At 36.6% G+C, this 17793-nt stretch overlaps 4 protein-coding genes across 6 annotated transcripts; 1 reads left to right on the plus strand and 3 right to left on the minus strand.

Moving 5' to 3' along the window:
• Positions 1385 to 3902, plus strand: LOC109709579. 2 transcript variants are annotated; one of them, XM_020231875.1, is made up of 4 exons: positions 1385 to 1502; positions 2257 to 2432; positions 2837 to 3026; positions 3430 to 3902. In XM_020231875.1, the coding sequence occupies exons 1-4, from the start codon at positions 1415 to 1417 to the stop codon at positions 3657 to 3659; spliced, it is 684 nt and encodes a 227-aa protein (XP_020087464.1). In that variant the 5' UTR covers positions 1385 to 1414; the 3' UTR covers positions 3660 to 3902. The 2 variants fall into 2 exon arrangements, with proteins under 2 accessions (XP_020087464.1, XP_020087465.1); XM_020231876.1 differs by having other exon boundaries at positions 2257 to 2390.
• Positions 4190 to 6869, minus strand: LOC109708830 (glycine-rich protein A3-like). Its single transcript, XM_020230688.1, has 3 exons — positions 6743 to 6869; positions 5574 to 5863; positions 4190 to 4873 (listed from the first exon to the last, which is right to left on the minus strand). Exons 2-3 carry the CDS (start codon positions 5839 to 5841, stop codon positions 4581 to 4583), a joined length of 561 nt encoding a protein of 186 aa, XP_020086277.1. The 5' UTR covers positions 5842 to 5863; positions 6743 to 6869; the 3' UTR covers positions 4190 to 4580.
• On the minus strand, positions 8359 to 10398 carry LOC109708831 (glycine-rich protein A3-like). 2 transcript variants are annotated; one of them, XM_020230689.1, is made up of 3 exons: positions 10292 to 10398; positions 9298 to 9599; positions 8359 to 8906 (listed from the first exon to the last, which is right to left on the minus strand). In XM_020230689.1, the coding sequence occupies exons 2-3, from the start codon at positions 9557 to 9559 to the stop codon at positions 8677 to 8679; spliced, it is 492 nt and encodes a 163-aa protein (XP_020086278.1). In that variant the 5' UTR covers positions 9560 to 9599; positions 10292 to 10398; the 3' UTR covers positions 8359 to 8676. The 2 variants fall into 2 exon arrangements, with proteins under 2 accessions (XP_020086278.1, XP_020086279.1); XM_020230690.1 differs by having other exon boundaries at positions 9298 to 9584; positions 10292 to 10397.
• On the minus strand, positions 12733 to 17438 carry LOC109708467 (protein NETWORKED 2D-like). Its single transcript, XM_020230223.1, has 2 exons — positions 17040 to 17438; positions 12733 to 16072 (listed from the first exon to the last, which is right to left on the minus strand). Exons 1-2 carry the CDS (start codon positions 17131 to 17133, stop codon positions 13107 to 13109), a joined length of 3060 nt encoding a protein of 1019 aa, XP_020085812.1. The 5' UTR covers positions 17134 to 17438; the 3' UTR covers positions 12733 to 13106.

Consider the following 17793-nt stretch of genomic DNA (forward strand, 5'->3'; position numbering starts at 1 on the left):
TCACGAACAGTTTCTCATTTTTGCTGGGAGCTGGATTGGGTGTTTACATTGCTCAGAATTATGATGTCCCAAATATAAAGAATCTTGTGAATACTTGGCTCTACAAAGCAAAGGAAATGGAAGAGACATACAGGAAGAATAATAGAAAAGATGATGATTAGGCCTAGTTTTCTTTTCAAAGTGGAACTAGGAAAGAAACAAATTATTGTTCCATTCAAGTTCAAATAATCAGATTCAAGTTCGCCAAATGGCTATTTATTCTTGTACTTTTTACAGAAACAACTGCTGCGCAGTTGTAAATGAGTTGGGGTAATCTTTTCTCTTGTTTGTTTGGATGTTCAAAATGGCTGGATTTTATGGTAGTTTTGCTGGTTTACTAGGTATTATTGAACAAGAGAAGATATATGTTTGATACTATTGGAAAAACTTGGTAGAAAAATGGAAAAACTTCAATTTACCCCTAACCATGGTCTAGTGTATTTTTACTTTGTCATGCAGTGGTATGAAAAGTTTCAATTTACCATCATGTAATTTTGTTCGAGTCTCAGCGTCAGGAACTGTAGATAAATAGTAAGTTGATATAATTTTACAAATCACATAGTAGTAAAGTGCCAGGCCATACTACGTAAACTAGTGCCTGTAAATCTTTACCTTATTAATCTGATTAACGATTTGGCCCAGTCTACAAAATGAGTATTAGTGATCTGAACATAATATGACATGGTAAATAATAGTTTTTTTTTTTTTTTTTGAGAACTAGGTAGCAAGCTACCTGCTTCATTCATTAAGTGATGGTAAATAATAGTTAGTTTCCCAGCTTTTAGATTGAAAATTTGATATTCTATACTTTTCGAAGTATTTTATTTGGAAAAAGTTTTAGGCCTCCCACAAAGAGTTTGCTATGAGTATTCATATAATATTTTAGGTTACACACACGAATCTTTCAAAATTCACTACATATGCATGTCAACACATTAATAATTACAAGAACTGTGGCTTTATATTTTGGAGGATTTGTTATAAGTATGTATCATGCATTCACGCGACCATGAATCTATTCAGAATCTAATTATCGTATGATTTATATTTCAACTCTACCACTTATTGAATTATTGTCTTTTCTCAACTTAGTAGTTATACAAATGAATTGAAAGCATAAATGAATAAGGAGCGACGAATAATTTATAATTCAAACAGCTAATAACAACATCGATTAGATTGAAGCAATTCCACATACATTGAAAAGTTTTGAGTACCAAATTGCAACTTTTCAAACCTTTAGGGACTATAATGTAATTTACCCGTTCAGGGACTATAGTGCAATTTACCCGTTTTTTAAAGTAATGGGACAAAAATACCATGCAAACAAACGCACGGACAAAAACATTCCCATTCCTAAATCCCCTCAATCGCTATGAGAAAACCACAAATTCTACGTATCTCTGCGATTTCGATATCTCGCATTTTCCTATTTTCCTACGTCCTGCTTAGATCAATTCCTGGTAAAAATATATATATATATATAATCTACAATTCTTCTCTAAATTCGGTGCATCTTTTGATTCTGATATCTATATTGTTTTTTGGTGAGAATTTAAGGCGCAAAGGGCCTAAATTTCATTCGTTCTCGCTCTTTTGATGCAAATGCGATTACGTTATTCCAGGAAATTGATGGATAAAGGGGGATTATGACATGTTGTAATTAGGGCCAGGGTTCTAATTAGAGTAGTATATGACAATTTGTTGTTTTTCCAAAAGATCAAAATCCGATAAAAACATTAGAGGAATAGCCTTAACAACTTTGCTCGTTTGTGTGATGCAGATACATTAACAATGCCGTGAGTAAAGATAGAAGAGAAATGCAATTTGATCATCAAATATGGCCGTGGGATATCAAATTTAGAACCTTTTGGAACTGAGGGGCTTAGGATTAGATCTGATACTATCTTTTCCAAAACTCCAAAAGATCAATATTATAGAAACTAGTCCATGAATAGCTTTAACATGTTGAACCATACATCTAATAAGTCATGGTTTATCTACCATATATTGCGGTAAATCACTATTCTTTGAAGTTAATACTTGCTAGTTAAGTATTACCTCCAAGTAGTTTTTGAGTCATTTTTTGATGCAATTAGAAAGATTGATGGAAAGATTCATCTGTAAACAATCTAAAACAATTGGAAGATTCTTATTTCTAGGATCTAGGATCCGTTCTTTATTCCCCACGTATCGATTGATTATTCACCTCTGCAGGAATTCTCTCATCAAGGTTTGTTACTCTTGGCTCAATAGAAATTTTCAAAAATCATGAGTTGCTACCCTCAGAACCAACTGTTTATTTTCGCTGTCAAGGAGAAAACAAGACGGTGTTTCCAGATGTGAAGGAGGTAAACACATTATACACTTTCAAGGGTGAAGAATCCTGGCAGGGTAGTTGTCATTGAATGCTACAAGAGTTAACGATATCCGACAATTTTATATTTTTTGTGCTATTTTTGGTTTAGTCGCATAGTTGATCTTACCGGCGTACAATGGTCGTCGATTCATCACAACCTGTCTAACTACTTTTGAATGATTTTAGTGATCCTACCTCGCTGTTGCTTGATATCAACTATGATAGATGCGACATTTCTAAATTGGAAATGCAGGACTGAAGCAGAATTATAGTTTAAGCTTTTGCAGAAAATATAATTTATCAGTGACTAAAAAGTTTCTTCATGAGATGCTGTTGATTCTAAAATAATGACTAAGACTTTATTAGTGTTTCGTCATTTTATGTATGCATGCTTGAAACTTATGTCTCTCTGCATATATCATAATTTTCTGTTTACAGCCATTGACAGAGCTTCCAAACACGAAATGCAAGCGATGCGGTCTATACGAGAAGGACAATTTAAAGTCTGATGATGTGTACGACGAATGGGAGCTCTGTCCTGATGAGTTTGTGCATGGAAAATATACGCATTTCAAGGACAATGAATTTAATGCCACATTTATATGCCTCGCATGCGGTGCTGCTTCTGGTGAGGCGTTTATCCGCTTTATTCTATCTCCTCGATCATCATACGAGTAGCCTCATTCTTAGGTTGAAATGAAGTTTCCTATGGTTTAATATCTTTCTTTTGTTTGGAATGCTTCATATTTCTCAATATCAGCAAAAGAATTTTACATATATGCTGCTACAAGATTATCTACACAAATGGTCCTTTAATTATGTAATCCAGTTATAGCGGTTCCAACATTTCTTTTCAAAACATTGTCATTGCAAATTCTCAGTCAAATTGGTATTTACATAGATAAAATCCTTGTTTGTAGGATTACTTTTTGTGTGCTTAAACTAGCAAACAAAGAGTTAGTTCAATGCAATTACTTAGTCATTATGTAGCTAAGGCTTGTAGCTTAGTTCAATGTAATTACTTGTCATAGGTTCTACTCAAAATTCGAGCTCCAACAACGAGGCTGCGGGAAATAAATCTTATGTTGCTCTAGTAATACTCATATCAGTATTGGCTTCTGTTGCGACTATTATCGGAGCGATGGCCGTGTATAGATACTTGCAGAAGAGGAAGAGAGAACGAGATCAAGCACGATTTCTCAAACTCTTTGAAGAGAGTGACGGCATCGAAGATGAACTGGGCCTAGGGCATGTCATATAGGAGAAACAGAGATTGTTGAGACAAATCTCCAGGTTTCAAAGTAGTTATACTTCGCGAAGTCTCGGATCTTGTAACATCTAAGCACTTTTTTTTTTTCTTTTTTGCCCTTTTATCACTAGACTAGCTACGCGTTTTTGTTTGCAAATTTCATTGATTATAGGTTTCGAAATTTGTTTTTACTTCCCAAAATTGGATTGTAAAACATTATTGATTATTGCCAAATGAAAAATATCTTCAAAATTGTTTGCTCAGCATATTTAGAGCCTTCAATGCTTTTTTTGTGTGGCTATATGATGGGTTAGTATAAGCTTCTTCATTAGTGCACCAACTCAAAATGGAGGGGGAATTCAGAGAAGAGAAACTCTTTTTCTCTTTCAATAATATCCCATTCGATTCAAAACATCAGAAATGCTTCGGTATAATTCTAGTATGAAACCAATGGATTAGGATTGGGAAAAATGTCGCGAAGATGTTGCATCATGGAGATATGATCACCAGCTCTCGAAAAAAGACGTAGGAGAAGGTCGTCATAAAACAAAGCTAAATATTCAAACTTTTACAGCATAACACTGATCCGAAGATCACAAATCCTCGACTTTGTGGAACTTCTTGTACAATTCACACTTTACTGTAGCTCGCTGCAGGTGCTACATTCACTGCACTACACCAAACAAGTCATAAAGAGAGAAGAAAATTCACACTAAAAGCATTTATTAACACAAGGATTCATTATCCACATATAAAAACACCACAAAGATACAGAGATTGGATGCTCTACTCAACCAATCCTTAGAAAAGTCGGATCAAAACCTAATAGAAGCAGAATGCTTATACAGCAGTCACTGCAGAAGTTTCATTGTTAAAGGAGAAATAGCTTTTGCGAGAGAGCATTATTGACCAAGAGCGTATACTAATAAGCGATCACTTCCACTTCTTGAACTTGCCACCGCCAAAGCCATGCTTCCCGTGCTTGTGCTTGCCGAACTTGCCATGCTTGAACTTGCCGTGCTTGCCATGGTGGCCGCCATACCCATGGCTTGGCATGCCGCCGTAGTAGCCTCCATGGCCGCCTCCGTGGCCTCCGTGGCTTCCATGGCCCATGAAGCCTCCGTGCCCCATATGGCCTGCTCCATACGCAGCTGCTGCAGCAGCCGCTGCACCCCCCAGGAGTACCGCTGCTCCCCCGTGAGATCCTCCATGCCCGGATCCCTGTCCTGCAGATAAAAAGGTTTAGTAGAGACAAGGTGGTCGTAAAGAACATCATACATTGACGTCCACTTTTCAAGATAGAAGGTAAATACATGTTCGTGCAGAGAGATTCATGATACGACAAAGAGTGGAAAAAAGATTATATCAATCCTATCGACAAATCGCTTATTATTACTGTTTTTTTATTTTCCGTTTTCCTCCAGTCTCTCAAATTCCATGCGATCGAATGCCACAGGAAGATGGCAAGCGATTTGCAAATTATACATGTTCGGGACTTGTCATGAGAATTAGTAGAAACCCAGACTATGTTGTCTTTGAAAGAAAAGATGAGTTCGCAAACTAATCAACAATAACAGGAATAGAGAAGTCCATTGGCGAGTGCATTCGAGCACACAGAATACGAGGAGAGTAAAACAAAGCTAGCTCAAAGGAGGCCTAGATTTGTCATAATTTCTGTTAGCAGTGAAAATGAAGAGGCACATTACTGGAGCAAGTGAAAGCAAAGCATGTAAAAGAATGAATTTCGCAGAAAATTGTTTCATTTTTGTTCCTTTCCTCGTATTTGCTTTTGACAAACCAAGTTAGAATCCTTTTAAATGCTGCATTAGCAGTAACCAGTAAGGTGGCAACTATATTTCTATACGACCATTAGATAATGTATAATGCAAAGACTATAGCATTAGAGTTAAAAGCAATGATGAATACCATGTTGACCAGGATAAGGAGCTGGCTGATAGCCTTGTGGGGGATACCCTTGCGGAGGATATCCCTGAGGATATGCCCCGGGCGGTGGCGGGTAAGATTGATGAGGGTATGCCCCTGGGGCCGGAGGATATCCTTGCGGGGGATATCCTTGCGGGGGATATCCTTGCTGCGGATACCCACCATGTGGATACCCGGGCCCGTGCACCAAGTCCGAGAAAAACCCCTTCTCGCCTTCTTTGCCGTGTGGCTTATCCTTTCCCCCTCCCATTTTCTTCACAAAGTGAGTGGTGCTGTAAGGAGATAGAAGAGCGCACAAATATGTAAGTCGCTAGATTTTCGAAGTGTGCCATAGCCTTATCAACATAATACAATTCAAAACTTTCACTTGGGTCCTAGAAATCTAACTAATGTTTATGCATGAGAACAAGATAATCAAGGAGACCCTTTGCGGCACAAAAAAATAGATAACAAAGCAAACATAAACTCAATGCAAAATAGTAGGAGTTAAAAACACATCAGAAGCATTTTCCTACCCAAATATCCATTACCTACATCACAACAATAGCAATTCTTGCAGCTCTTCTTTTAAATTTGCACACATTCATTAGAAAACAGGGACTTTTTGAGTCTTATCAAATTACATCTATAACTATCAAAGATAATACGATATGCCGCAATGAATTGTCATTTCAGATCAAGTAAGCTATTGATCATAAATTGGATATAACAACATGACTAAATGCCATAGCTAAACAGAATGCATGATCGTTATATCAAAATTTCCCATAAATTCTATAGCAAACAAAAAAAAAGCACATACTTCTACATCCTCTTAACATTTTTTTTAAGAAAAGTCCGTAGAGACTTAATTAAAATACAAAAAATTGAACTCATTCTAAAAGGCTTAATAAATAAAGAGCAAAAATAGGATCTCTGAATCTCCCTACAAAACTATCTCCATAAAGAACAACAAAAACAGAGCTCAAATTTCTGATCTACTCAATTTAAAAGAAAACAAGCCCTAGATTTCAACTACTTGTTGCGAAAATAGGGAAAACAATTCCCAAAAATTCGAGAAAAAAGTCAGCGGAACGATGATTCCAACCTAAAACAAGCGATCCATGTGCTAAACTTCTAATCAGGAGAAAAAAAAAAAAAAAGAAGCTCACCAAAAATCTGAAGAGAAATGCGATCCGAACGATTCGGTATACGAATTTGAGACTCGGTAAAATAACGTTGAACTCTCCTTTTATAGAATTTTATGTCCACGTGTCACGCGGACTCCTCTAACAACGTAACAATCGTACCGGCTTTTGTGACCTCTACACGTGGCGATTAGTTACCGTCTCAAAGAAAAACCGAATTGTTTCCTGCACCCGGTGTACCTTTTGTCTCATGCGCCTCACTTCATTTCTAATAATTTGTGCTTTTTAAAAAAAATTTCTACTCTTGAAGTTTTGAAAGAAATTATATGATACCAACATTCCATTCAACTCCAAACTTTTATTTCTTTTTTTTCTTGAGAATTTAGTTGTTTCATTTAAATTACAAAGTTTATTTATCTTAATGAATGAAATAGACAGCTTGTAATATTTCTCTAAGAAATATTTTTTTATTTTGTACACCAGGCGCAACGAATCATTTTGCCCGTGAATACCTTCGTGATGAAGGGTAATTCGAATCTCATTTAATTAATCCTTTACTTTTATTAAAAGAAAAAAAAAAAAACAAAAAACAAAGAAACGCGTAATAGCGACGCGGTGTAGGCGAACACGCCGAAGCAAACAATGCGGGTGCGGCTACTTTGCAACGAACGAGATAAGTTGAGATTCGCTGCAATGGACGATCTACAGTATAACCCAAACCACCACTCACCAAGAGACACGTGTTGGAAAAAGGGTGGGCCCCATTATTCTACATTTGGGTACGCCCGTAGGCCGCGTATCTCGTGCTTCCTTTCCCGGAGCGTCCAAACGTTAAGATGGTGTTGTTTTGCGCGGTTCAACGGAAAAGGACTTTCCTTCCTTTCGCGGTGGCCACTGTCAGGAAAGAGCTTTGCTCACCCAACAACTTCCCCAAAAAAAACCAAAAAAAAATTCCGCCATTGTTTAAAGAGGGGTTGGGTTTATTTCTGTATTCCGAGTTATACTCAGATTCAATGATTTAAGTGTTCCGAGTTATACTCAGATTCAATAATTTAAGTGCTGTGACACAGAATTATATTCAAAATTTACACGCACCGCATTATAGAATTGTGTGTTGATACGTACAGATCACAAAAAACACCCAAGTATTGCACATAATGAAAAAAAAATATTTATTGTTTTAGCAATAAAAATTACTTATTATATAATTTTTACTAATTTTTCTAAAAAAATTAGTTGTACCATCGGCACGAAAATTATATTGTACCCATATTTTATTAGCATGATACAAACAAGATAAATATAACCTGTATCAATAGGCACTTAAATATTTAAATCCTTAATCCGATTTGAAACTTAGTGGCAAAGCGCAGTATGTGAAGAGTCATTATCTTTTTTTTTTTTTGAAAAATAAGTAGCATGCTACCTACTTTGTTTATTTTATTTAGAAATAAAGTTAGCTGGAAATATAAATCAACTAAGATTCGAACTTGAAATCTTGAATACCAACCACCAAGCCTTTTGCCACTTGCTTTGGGTACGGTCAGCGTGAAGAGTCATTATCATAAAGGAGTTTCGTGAATTGGAATTAGGAAACAAAAGTACTCTAGTAAAAAAAAAAAAAGAAAAGAACGAAAAAATAAGAACAAAATTGCAACAGCGCAGTAGTACATGGATATATTATGCGCACATTTTCCATCGAATATGCAAGTTATTCCCAGGACAGTCGAGAACATAATAAGATTCTACAAACCATAACAGCAATTGCTGTAATTCTAACAACAATTGCAAGTACAAGTTTCATTTGTTAAAGGAGAACTAGCCTTGCAACAATTACAGAGAGAGCATATAAGCAATCAAACACTTGGTAGTAGCACTACAACTACTACTACTACTACTAACCATAGTACTAGCTAGTAGTACTAGTTATAACACCTCACTTCTGCTTCTTAAACTAGCTATTCAGAATCGTAGCCCCCACGCTTGCTGCGCCTCTCGTGACGGCGGCGGTGGCGACGGCCGTGGCCGCCCATGCCCCTGCCCATGCCCATGCCCATGCCGCCCATCCCACCCATGCCGCCCATAAGGCCCCCCGCCATGTGGGGCGCCCCAAATGCGGCAGCAGCAATCGCAGCGCCACCGATCAGCAGTTTTCTTATGTCGGGCCCTTGGTGCCCAGATTCATCGCCTGCGCATAAAAAAGTTCGTTTATTATATAACTAGATGTTCTTTAAGATCACCATAAAATCAACACAATGAACAGTATAAAAAGTAATTAATGTTGATCCTAATGAATCAAGTCTCCAGGTTTGTCATTTTTTCTTTTTGATATGCTACTGGAGCAAAGTAAAAGCTAGCTATTTCAGATTCCTGTGACTCATACGTTGAAAATGAACAGATACTATTAGAACTTCAAATTGATTAACATCAAACATTATGGAAGTGTAGAAACACAACTAGTTCAGCTGGTGTCGGTACGATTTTGCGATTTACATAATACTTAAGCAGTAACATAGGAGCCATTTGGAGCCAAAATAGGAACAGATCTAAGTTACAGTGTTACAAGGCATGATGCATACTCTGTTGTGGGGCAGCAGCAGCAGCAGCAGCAGCAGAAGAACCAGGATAACCACTCTGAGCATAGCCTTGCTGGGGATAACCTTGCTGGGGATAGCCATGTTGAGGATAACCTTGTTGAGGGTATTCATGAGGGTAAACTTGAGGAGGGTACGCCCCCGGCTGCGGATCGTATCCTTGCATTGGATACCACTGCTGCGGCGGCGGATATCCGCGCCCATACGCCATGTCGTGCTCGCCATGCTTATCCTTCCCCCCTCCCATTTTCTTCACAAAAAAGTGTCTGATGCTGTATGAAAAAGAACTAAAGCTCGCAATCTTAGGTTCCAAAGTTTAATTTCCTTGTGACTGAACCATAACAAACTACATGTTGAAACTTTTTTACTATACAGCACAAGCTGAGGATCATGAATTTGTCATCTTAATACAGACACTTTTTGTTACATTTGCATTAGAAAATACCCAAATTTCGTGAAGATGTTTTTACTACCTCAAAATCTCTGTCATATTCAAGCATCTTAACTTAGGTTCTATAACAGGATTAAATACTATGTCAAAGCAAAAAGAGAACTCATGATACAAAGCATTAACCCTTCATCAACAAAAAAAACCTCTGTATTTTGTAAAAAGCAAGTGAATGATTCTATTAAAAAGTAGCTCGGCGCGAACAACAATATAGCGTAAAAAATTACAAGAACGCCAAATGACGCAATAAATTTTCATATGAAATTTATATGCTCTTCGTTTCCTCAAAATATAAATCAGAAATTAAGATTTAAAACATAAAAGCACAGCAACTGCAACAACTATAACAGTATTTTTTTAAAAAAAATCAACAACAACAAAAGAAAAAAGTGGAAAAAAAAAAAACTACCAGACGTTGATTCAACCTAAAGCAAGAGATCGATGAACTAAAATTCTAATGCAAAGAATAATATTTGATAAAAAAAATGATTCAAAAAAAGAAAAAAGATAGAGAGAGAGAGAGACACGCACACACAAGGAGAAGTGCGATCCGGGAGAGGCGCTTGGATAAGTGGATAGAGAGAGAGATTTTATAGAGTTAAATTAAGCTCCTTTTTTTATTATTATTAATTTATTTATTTATCATTTTATTCACGTGTCACGCGGCTCTTTTAATGCGACCACCAAATTAACCACCATTTCGACTCAGGACACGTGGCGAATTTTCATGTGTTAGACTGATTTGGGTGGGAACCGAGGAGATACTTTCCCGGTGCGTTTAGTACCCCTTTGCTCGTTCATTAAAACTTCTACAATAAAAGATATTAAATTAAAATTTTTATTTTTAAATGGTCACGTCTCACATAACATTCTACAAAATATCTATACATCAGAAGGGCTTTTTTATAAAATGACCCTCTAAAAAATTATAATTGGCAAAATAACCATGTAAAAATTTTATTTGTAAAACTAACCCTCCTTTCGCCACGTAGGCGCCACGTCAGGATTTTCTTATAAAGACGGTGAATCGTTCGCCGTTTTCTCTTATTTCACTGTTTCTTTCTATATCCCATATAATCTTAACAACTTTTAAATCCTAATAATTTATCCATATAATTTCATATAAAGGCAGTTAAGATTATATGAAATTATATAGATAAATTATTAGGATTTAAAGGTTGTTAAGATTATATGTAATTTGTTAGAATTTTTATGTGGTTGTTAGGATTATATATGGAATATAGAAAATAACAGTAATAAGTTATGGGAGAAAACGGTGAATGATTTATCGCCTTTAAAAGAAATGGGAGAACGCGGTGAACGATTCACCGTCTTTAAAAGAAATAGGAAAACGCGGTGAACGATTCACCGCCTTTAAAAGAAATTCTGATGTGGCGCCGACGTGGCGAAAAGAGGGTTAGTTTTACAAATAAAATTTTGAGTGGGTTATTTCGTAAATTTTAAAATTTTAGAGGGTTGTTTTATAAAAAAGTCCCATCAAAAAGTTATAAATATCATTTTTTCTTTATTAATTTTTATTACTATTTAATGCATAATAATTTTTTCGTCTTTTAGCGAGTAACGTGAATGAATGGACTAGCGCATGCCCCCATCTTCGTGTAGGAAAAATTCTAGAATGCAACGGGTATATTAGTGACGTGGCGTAACAAACCAATCAAATTAATCCTTTTAAGAATATATGTCCCATCATGATTGTAAAAAAGTATTTTTATTGTACTTTTGTTTAAAAAGAAGGAATGTGATTGGCTTGTTATTGATGACGTGGTGCAAGTGTGACAGTGTAGAATTCCTCCTTCGTGTAGAGGTGTAGAGAGATATTTTATTGTGCACACTTTTTGCGTTGACTCTGCCAGAAAATAAAATATGCACTACCCAGCAACTTCCCAAATAAGTTCCTCAAAACGTTAGAGATATTTTGGCACATATGTCGGTTGGATTTTTACCAAATCAAACCGTGTCCTGCTGTGCCATTTTTTAGTGTGACGAATTTATATTACGCTAATTATTGAATAATTATGCCATGTCATTTTTGAGTCGCTAATTTGTTGAATAATTGTGCTATATCATTTTTGAGTTTGATGGATTTATGTCACGCTAATTTATTGAATAGTTTCCTAATATTATACTATAAGTCTAAATCACCGACTGTTTCTAGTGCAAGTGATAAAGAGCTTAACAGTTACTATCCGAAATCTTAAGTTCGAATTTTAGTTGATTTACATTTTCAGATAAGTTTTTTTCTAAAATAAATAAACAAAACAGATAGCATACTACTTTTCTCTAATAAAAAAAAAAAGTCTAAATCAGCAATTTATGTAACAACACCATCATAGTGCTATCACGGTGATATTGAGTTGTCACAAGATAACATTATAAAGTGATTATAGTATATTATCTGGGTGAGTTACACCAAGATTTAGACACCAGCTTAGGCTTATTTTTGGCTCCATTTGTTATTTTTGTAACTTTGTTTGGAGAGAACTTGGGTTTCACTGTTGCAGATATGTAGTATATTTTGTCGCAGTAGTCTCTTTTATTACTTCAAATTGTTTTGCAATCTCAACTTTAAGGTTTAAATAAAAAGATTACTCTCGCGTGTACTATGCATAGCAGTAGATGTGCCTTTTTTTTTTTTAAGGTTAAACTGCAAAAAGAAGAAGAAGAAGAAGAAGAAGAAGAAGAAAAAAGAGTTCGAATATCATGATTTCTTTTTTTTTTTTGGGCAAAAAGGAAGTTTAAATTCTGAAGGATTGAACTGTTATAATAGAATTACAAAATAAAACAATACAGTGTCTTATCGTAGTATACAAGCACAATAATTCTCCATTTCTTACAAAAAAGGCAAATGTTTTTATGTACTACAAAAACCTAACATAAAGACCTTCCATTCTCAAAACATACTCCATAATATATTGCTTACAAACTTCATAAGCAGAATACAATTATCTGAGTTTGAAACAAATCAAAAGACAACTGTTATTAGCTACATTGAATAAAACAATTGAACAAAATTTCAAATTACAAAGCTCCAAACCAAGTATACATTTTTACCTCAAATAATCGCTGTCTCGATTTACTCTACCGAACGAATGAAAAATGAAAAATAAAAAACGACACCAAACAAACAAACGGTTAAGTGACAGGCTCCGATCGAACCAGAAAAACAACTCAAACTAACCAAAAATAGTTTATATCTGAGCATTTTCCTATACATGAAACAGGATACAATTTCCAATAATGAGTAAGTCCACCTTGCACTGCCCGCTCTTGTAGAAGTTCAGAGAATATAATCTGGAGGAACAATTACTGTTAGAAAGAGAAAAATCTAAGCCATCTTATTAGAATGCCCAAATCTCAATTCACTGTGTTGTTTCTGAAGTGCAGCAGGGCTAACACAGGCAAATATAGAAGGTTTTTTTGGCTTACTCCCAAAAAGGAAAGACCGTAAAGGTATTCTAGTTTTAGTCGGGAAATGGCGGAAATTGTGATGGTGGCTGTTCTTTGGTCCAGAGAGCTCAAAATTCTCATGCAGCTGTGAAAAGGCTTTCTCAACTTCACCTTGAAGCTCCCTTACATGATCTAAACCAGTTTGAAGCTCGTTTTCAACCTTATTATTCTCCTGTTGCATGTTAAGCACCTCCCCTTGAAACTTTGCAGCTTGATAAGAGGTAAGCTGGGCTGCTTCTGTTGCTGAGCTTGTCTCTAAAGCTCTTGCAATCTCATCTTGTATGTTGCAGAGAGATGAGAATCGACACTGAAGTTCTCTTCGAAGCAACGCATTCTGCTCTAACCAAACTTGGAGTTCAGTCTTCAGCTCTCTTAGCTGCTTTTCAACTACTGTAGATTCTTTGGGCAAGGCAACTGGGTGGTTAATAGCACCATTGTTGAGCTCTTGCGGCTTATCATCTTTTAGCCTCTCAATTTCGGCTTTTAGATCTTGAACTTTAGTTTGGAATTCTTGGATACGGTGGAAAAAAGTGCTGAACCTCAACCAAAATTCCAAATTTTCCTCTAAAACCGCATCAATGTCCCTTCTGAATTTTTCTTCGACGGGCGAAGTGCTCTGCAGTTCATTGACTGAGAAGTAGATGTCCCCCAAATGTGGGCTTCCTCCATCTATAACACCATTTGATGTATCTTCCTGTTTAGATGATTTGATGCTTATATTTTTTGACATCTCAAAATTTTGAGGATTAGAAATGCTCCGATGCTTTTGATGACTGTAAAACGAGGCTTTAACTTCGTTAGAAGTTACATTGTTACTGCCATTAGAAACTGTCTTTGAAGAGCTTAAGAGTCGTCGTAATGATTGAATCTCCTCATCCTTCATGGCATTGGCATTTCTCAGTTCTCTTATTAATTCTGTCATATCATGAAGATAATCTTGGCTCTTCTTCTCTACTTCATTGAGCTTTTTCTTCGTTTCTTTATAATTTCGAAGGATTGAGGTGTACTCAGCTAGTAATATCTTTTCTCTTCCTTCCAATCCATTTAAAAGTAATTGTTGCAAGTTTAGAAAACCATCTTGTTCTCCTATTTGCATCACTTTTTCACTACTGGGAGGAATAGGTTGTTCTTCTTGTGAATCTTTTGCTGTTACATTTTCTTTGTGTCTCTCATCTGGGATTTGTTCAGAGCCCATAAGATGAATATGATCATCTGTTTCCGATGATTTATTTTCTATGAATTCTTCTCCCTGTTTTAAATACTCAATACTTTCTGAACTACTTAGAGGGAGATTTCCACCTTCAACTGATGAATCTTCTTCTTTGGCTTCTTCAACTTGTTTTAACTCTTCTATATTTTCTTGACCACTATGTGGAATGTGATGAGCTTCTTGTAATGGATCCTTCTCTTCTTCAAGTCTGATGTTGTCGACCTTTTCTGAACCATCTAAATTCTGAGAAGCTATCTCCGTTTGGGCAGAATAACCAAAGCTCTCTTCAGGTTCTGGAATCTCTTTATTTCCCTCTTTGACAAAATTTTCCTCTATGCTTTGGATATCTGCACCTTCTGTTCCATTGCACTCATTGGGTAGTTCAGTGTTGAAATGGGGAGTTTCTTCCTTTATTGTGCTCTCAACACTTGAAGACTGCAACTTCTCTGAAATATCAGTGAGGCTATTAAAAGCATCAGTAAAATTTGAACGCACATCTTTTCCTTCATCGTTGACAGCTTTCTCCAGATACTGAACTCTATTCAACTCTTCTTCCGCTTGCTTAAGCCTGTCACTCAACTCACTCGAGTCATTAATGAGTACCGTCTTCTCCTCTTCCAAGCTCTGTAAATACTTTTCAAGCTCGCCGTTCTCTTCACTTAACTTATTTATCTGTGCCATCTGTGATGAAACCGTTAGTTCTAAGTTTATAACTTTATTTACCAGTTCATCTATTTTCTCAGCAATTTCCACCACAGAAATGTCAGAATTCATCTCGAAATGCTGCTTTACTTTATCGCAGATAGACTGCAACTCAAGTTTCTCCTGTTTTAGAGAAAGAACTTCTGTTTCTATGTTCCCATCAATAATATTTAATGGTTCATCCAAAGATTGGCCACATTCACCCTTGAGAGCATTTAGTCTTTCTCTAGCAATTTTTATTCTTTTTGATTCCATCCTTGCCAACTCAATTGATTTATTTTGTTGTTCCTGTAAATTCATTATGGCCTCCTCACAAGATTTAAGGGCCGTTGCCGTCATCAAAGCTCGAGCTTCATCGTCCTCTATAATTGCACTTGCATTGAACTCGTCTTGAAAGTAACAAACCTCCTCTTGCATATCATTAATCTGCTTTTCAATTTCCCAATACTTAGCAATTCCACTCTCGTATGAACTCTTGATAAATTCTTTCTCGGTTTGAAGAACCAAGATTGACTTCTGAAGTCGATTAATCTCTTCTTGTGCATTCTCTTCGCTCATTTGCATCGTAATTTTCCCACCATGCTTTTTCTTTTGACCCTCTCTTTTCTTCTTCATTAAGTCCTCAACTGTTTGCTTGCGAATTTTACTCGAGTTGATGGGTGTAATTGCTTTGGGTAAATTATCGTCTTCCTCCTCAAGCATCGCATATTGGACTTGGTCAGGAAAAGCAGTTGCTATTGTGTGGTTGGCTTTATGAAGTTCCCCTGATATATGATCATATCTTTCTGCTAAAGCCCTGTATGCCTTATATGCTTCTTCCACTGAGCTTATCACCTCTGGTCTCCTTTTGTAGTACATCTCAGCCCTCTTGCCAAAGGAATCAGCCTCCTCGCCAAGTAGTTTGAGCATGTCCTTAACCCTTTCCTCCATCTCTGTTCATCAAATACACAAACAAAACGGTATCTAAATTTCTTTCTTTTTTCTTTTTTTTTTCTATTTTCTGAGGAATGAGGATAAGGATAAAGCACATCTACAATGATATATATTTCGTACTTGAACAATATGTGAATGTCTATAATAATTAGTAGTTCGAACTATTTACCACGATGGATGCTTGCTACTCTATTGGCCATGGTGAGTGTTGTTATAACTTATGGGTCATACTATCTTTTGATCGATCCAAATTCTTGTTTTATTCATTGCCAAAAGTTTCAGATATTGAAAACTCTTTAAAGGCAAAACCACTATAGACATTCCACCCGCTTTTCATGAGGAGAAGAATAATGACCTAATAAGATGCAAATGGTAAAAGAAATTCAAATGGTCTCTCGGCAAAATTTTATATTAATGTTCATTTTTCACTGTAGGAGCTAAAGTTACCAAATTGCACAACAGAGTTATAAAATGGAAATGAACTGGGTCCACGAAGAACGTACTCATTAATGTATTATGTTTTACTTGTTAATGTTTGTAAATTACTTGTACGTATATTACATTTGTTTGATTGAAGACATTTAATGGCTTTTCTATCACAAAATTCGAGCATACTGTTTCCTAAATTTCGCAACTCACTCAATTGAATCCAATATGAAATAGAATAAATAGATTAAAGCATACTGGTTTCAAAAGAAGAACAAAAAGAAAAGGTCATAGCATGAATTAGCACAATGATGTCACCAAATTCGTAGATACTACTATCATGATCTCCATTTCACAAGGGCGAAAGTGGAGAACCTAACAACAAGTAGATAGATCATACCCCATTTCATGAGCAAAACCAATACATCAAAAGATCAACAACACAATCGCGTACTAAGAACAATCAAATTATAAGATCCATAGGATCAAATCATGGAAGCGACTCAAAGATTAGGAGATAGAGGGGGATCGATTAGCGACCTTGGAGGTTGTTGTCGAGCCATTTCGACTGCTTTGTCCGGATCTGGCTCGCCCAAAACCATGAATACGCGTTGCTCGCCGCTCGCTGCAGCATCCTCTCCCCCTCTCTCCTCCTCCTCCTCCTCCTCCTCCCCTCTCTCTCTCTCTCTCTCTCTCTCTCTCAAACCCTACCCTCCTCTCCCAAATCCCTGCTCTGTGGACGAGGAGACTCTATCGATCAATTGAGGTGAGAACACAGAGAGAGAGAGAGAGAGAGAGAGAGAGAGAGAGAGGTGGAGAGGGAGACGATGATGGAGATGATATGGCTAAAAGAGGAAAGCGTGGGGGAGATGCAGGGGAGGGAGGGTTCTACGGAGCCATGCGTGGAAATAAGGAAAAAAGAAAAAAGAAAAAAAAAAAAGGGAGAGGAGGAAACAGAAAAATCGTAAAACAATAATAAAAAATAAAAATAAAAATGTGGGAACGAAGAGGAGGAAACATGGTTGTGAGTGGTGCGGTGCACGTCGGGAAGGAGAAAAGAGGAGTTAATCATACATGCGTGGACAAGGTTCACCACGTCGGCAATATACAATCCAATAGTTTACCTTCATTTTATTCTTGGTACTTAGACCAGGTCCACGACAAAATTTTGGAGACTCTCACATCGCACGTGCTCACACCGTGATTCGCACTTAACTAACCGTCACATGCAACCGTTGATTCATCCGAGAGCGCATCTCGATCGTCCGTAGCAATCCGGATCAGGGTATATATA

Source organism: Ananas comosus, linkage group 4 (assembly GCF_001540865.1).
Source record: "Ananas comosus cultivar F153 linkage group 4, ASM154086v1, whole genome shotgun sequence".
In the NCBI taxonomy this organism is placed as follows: domain Eukaryota; kingdom Viridiplantae; phylum Streptophyta; class Magnoliopsida; order Poales; family Bromeliaceae; genus Ananas; species Ananas comosus.

Excerpts from the sequence above, each read along its gene's own strand:
- LOC109709579 (XM_020231875.1), top strand. The coding sequence starts at position 1,415 with ATGAGAAAACCACAAATTCTACGTATCTCTGCGATTTCGATATCTCGC. Across the intron at positions 1,503-2,256 it reads CCTGCTTAGATCAATTCCTG|GAATTCTCTCATCAAGGTTT; the intron begins GTAAAAATATAT and ends TCACCTCTGCAG. Across the intron at positions 2,433-2,836 it reads AGGGTGAAGAATCCTGGCAG|CCATTGACAGAGCTTCCAAA; the intron begins GGTAGTTGTCAT and ends TTCTGTTTACAG.
- LOC109708830 (XM_020230688.1), bottom strand. The coding sequence starts at position 5,841 with ATGGGAGGGGGAAAGGATAAGCCACACGGCAAAGAAGGCGAGAAGGGG. Across the intron at positions 4,874-5,573 it reads TCCTTATCCTGGTCAACATG|GACAGGGATCCGGGCATGGA; the intron begins GTATTCATCATT and ends TTTTATCTGCAG.
- LOC109708831 (XM_020230689.1), bottom strand. The coding sequence starts at position 9,559 with ATGGGAGGGGGGAAGGATAAGCATGGCGAGCACGACATGGCGTATGGG. Across the intron at positions 8,907-9,297 it reads TGCTGCTGCCCCACAACAGA|GCGATGAATCTGGGCACCAA; the intron begins GTATGCATCATG and ends TTTTATGCGCAG.
- LOC109708467 (XM_020230223.1), bottom strand. The coding sequence starts at position 17,133 with ATGCTGCAGCGAGCGGCGAGCAACGCGTATTCATGGTTTTGGGCGAGC. Across the intron at positions 16,073-17,039 it reads GCTCGACAACAACCTCCAAG|AGATGGAGGAAAGGGTTAAG; the intron begins GTCGCTAATCGA and ends TTTGATGAACAG.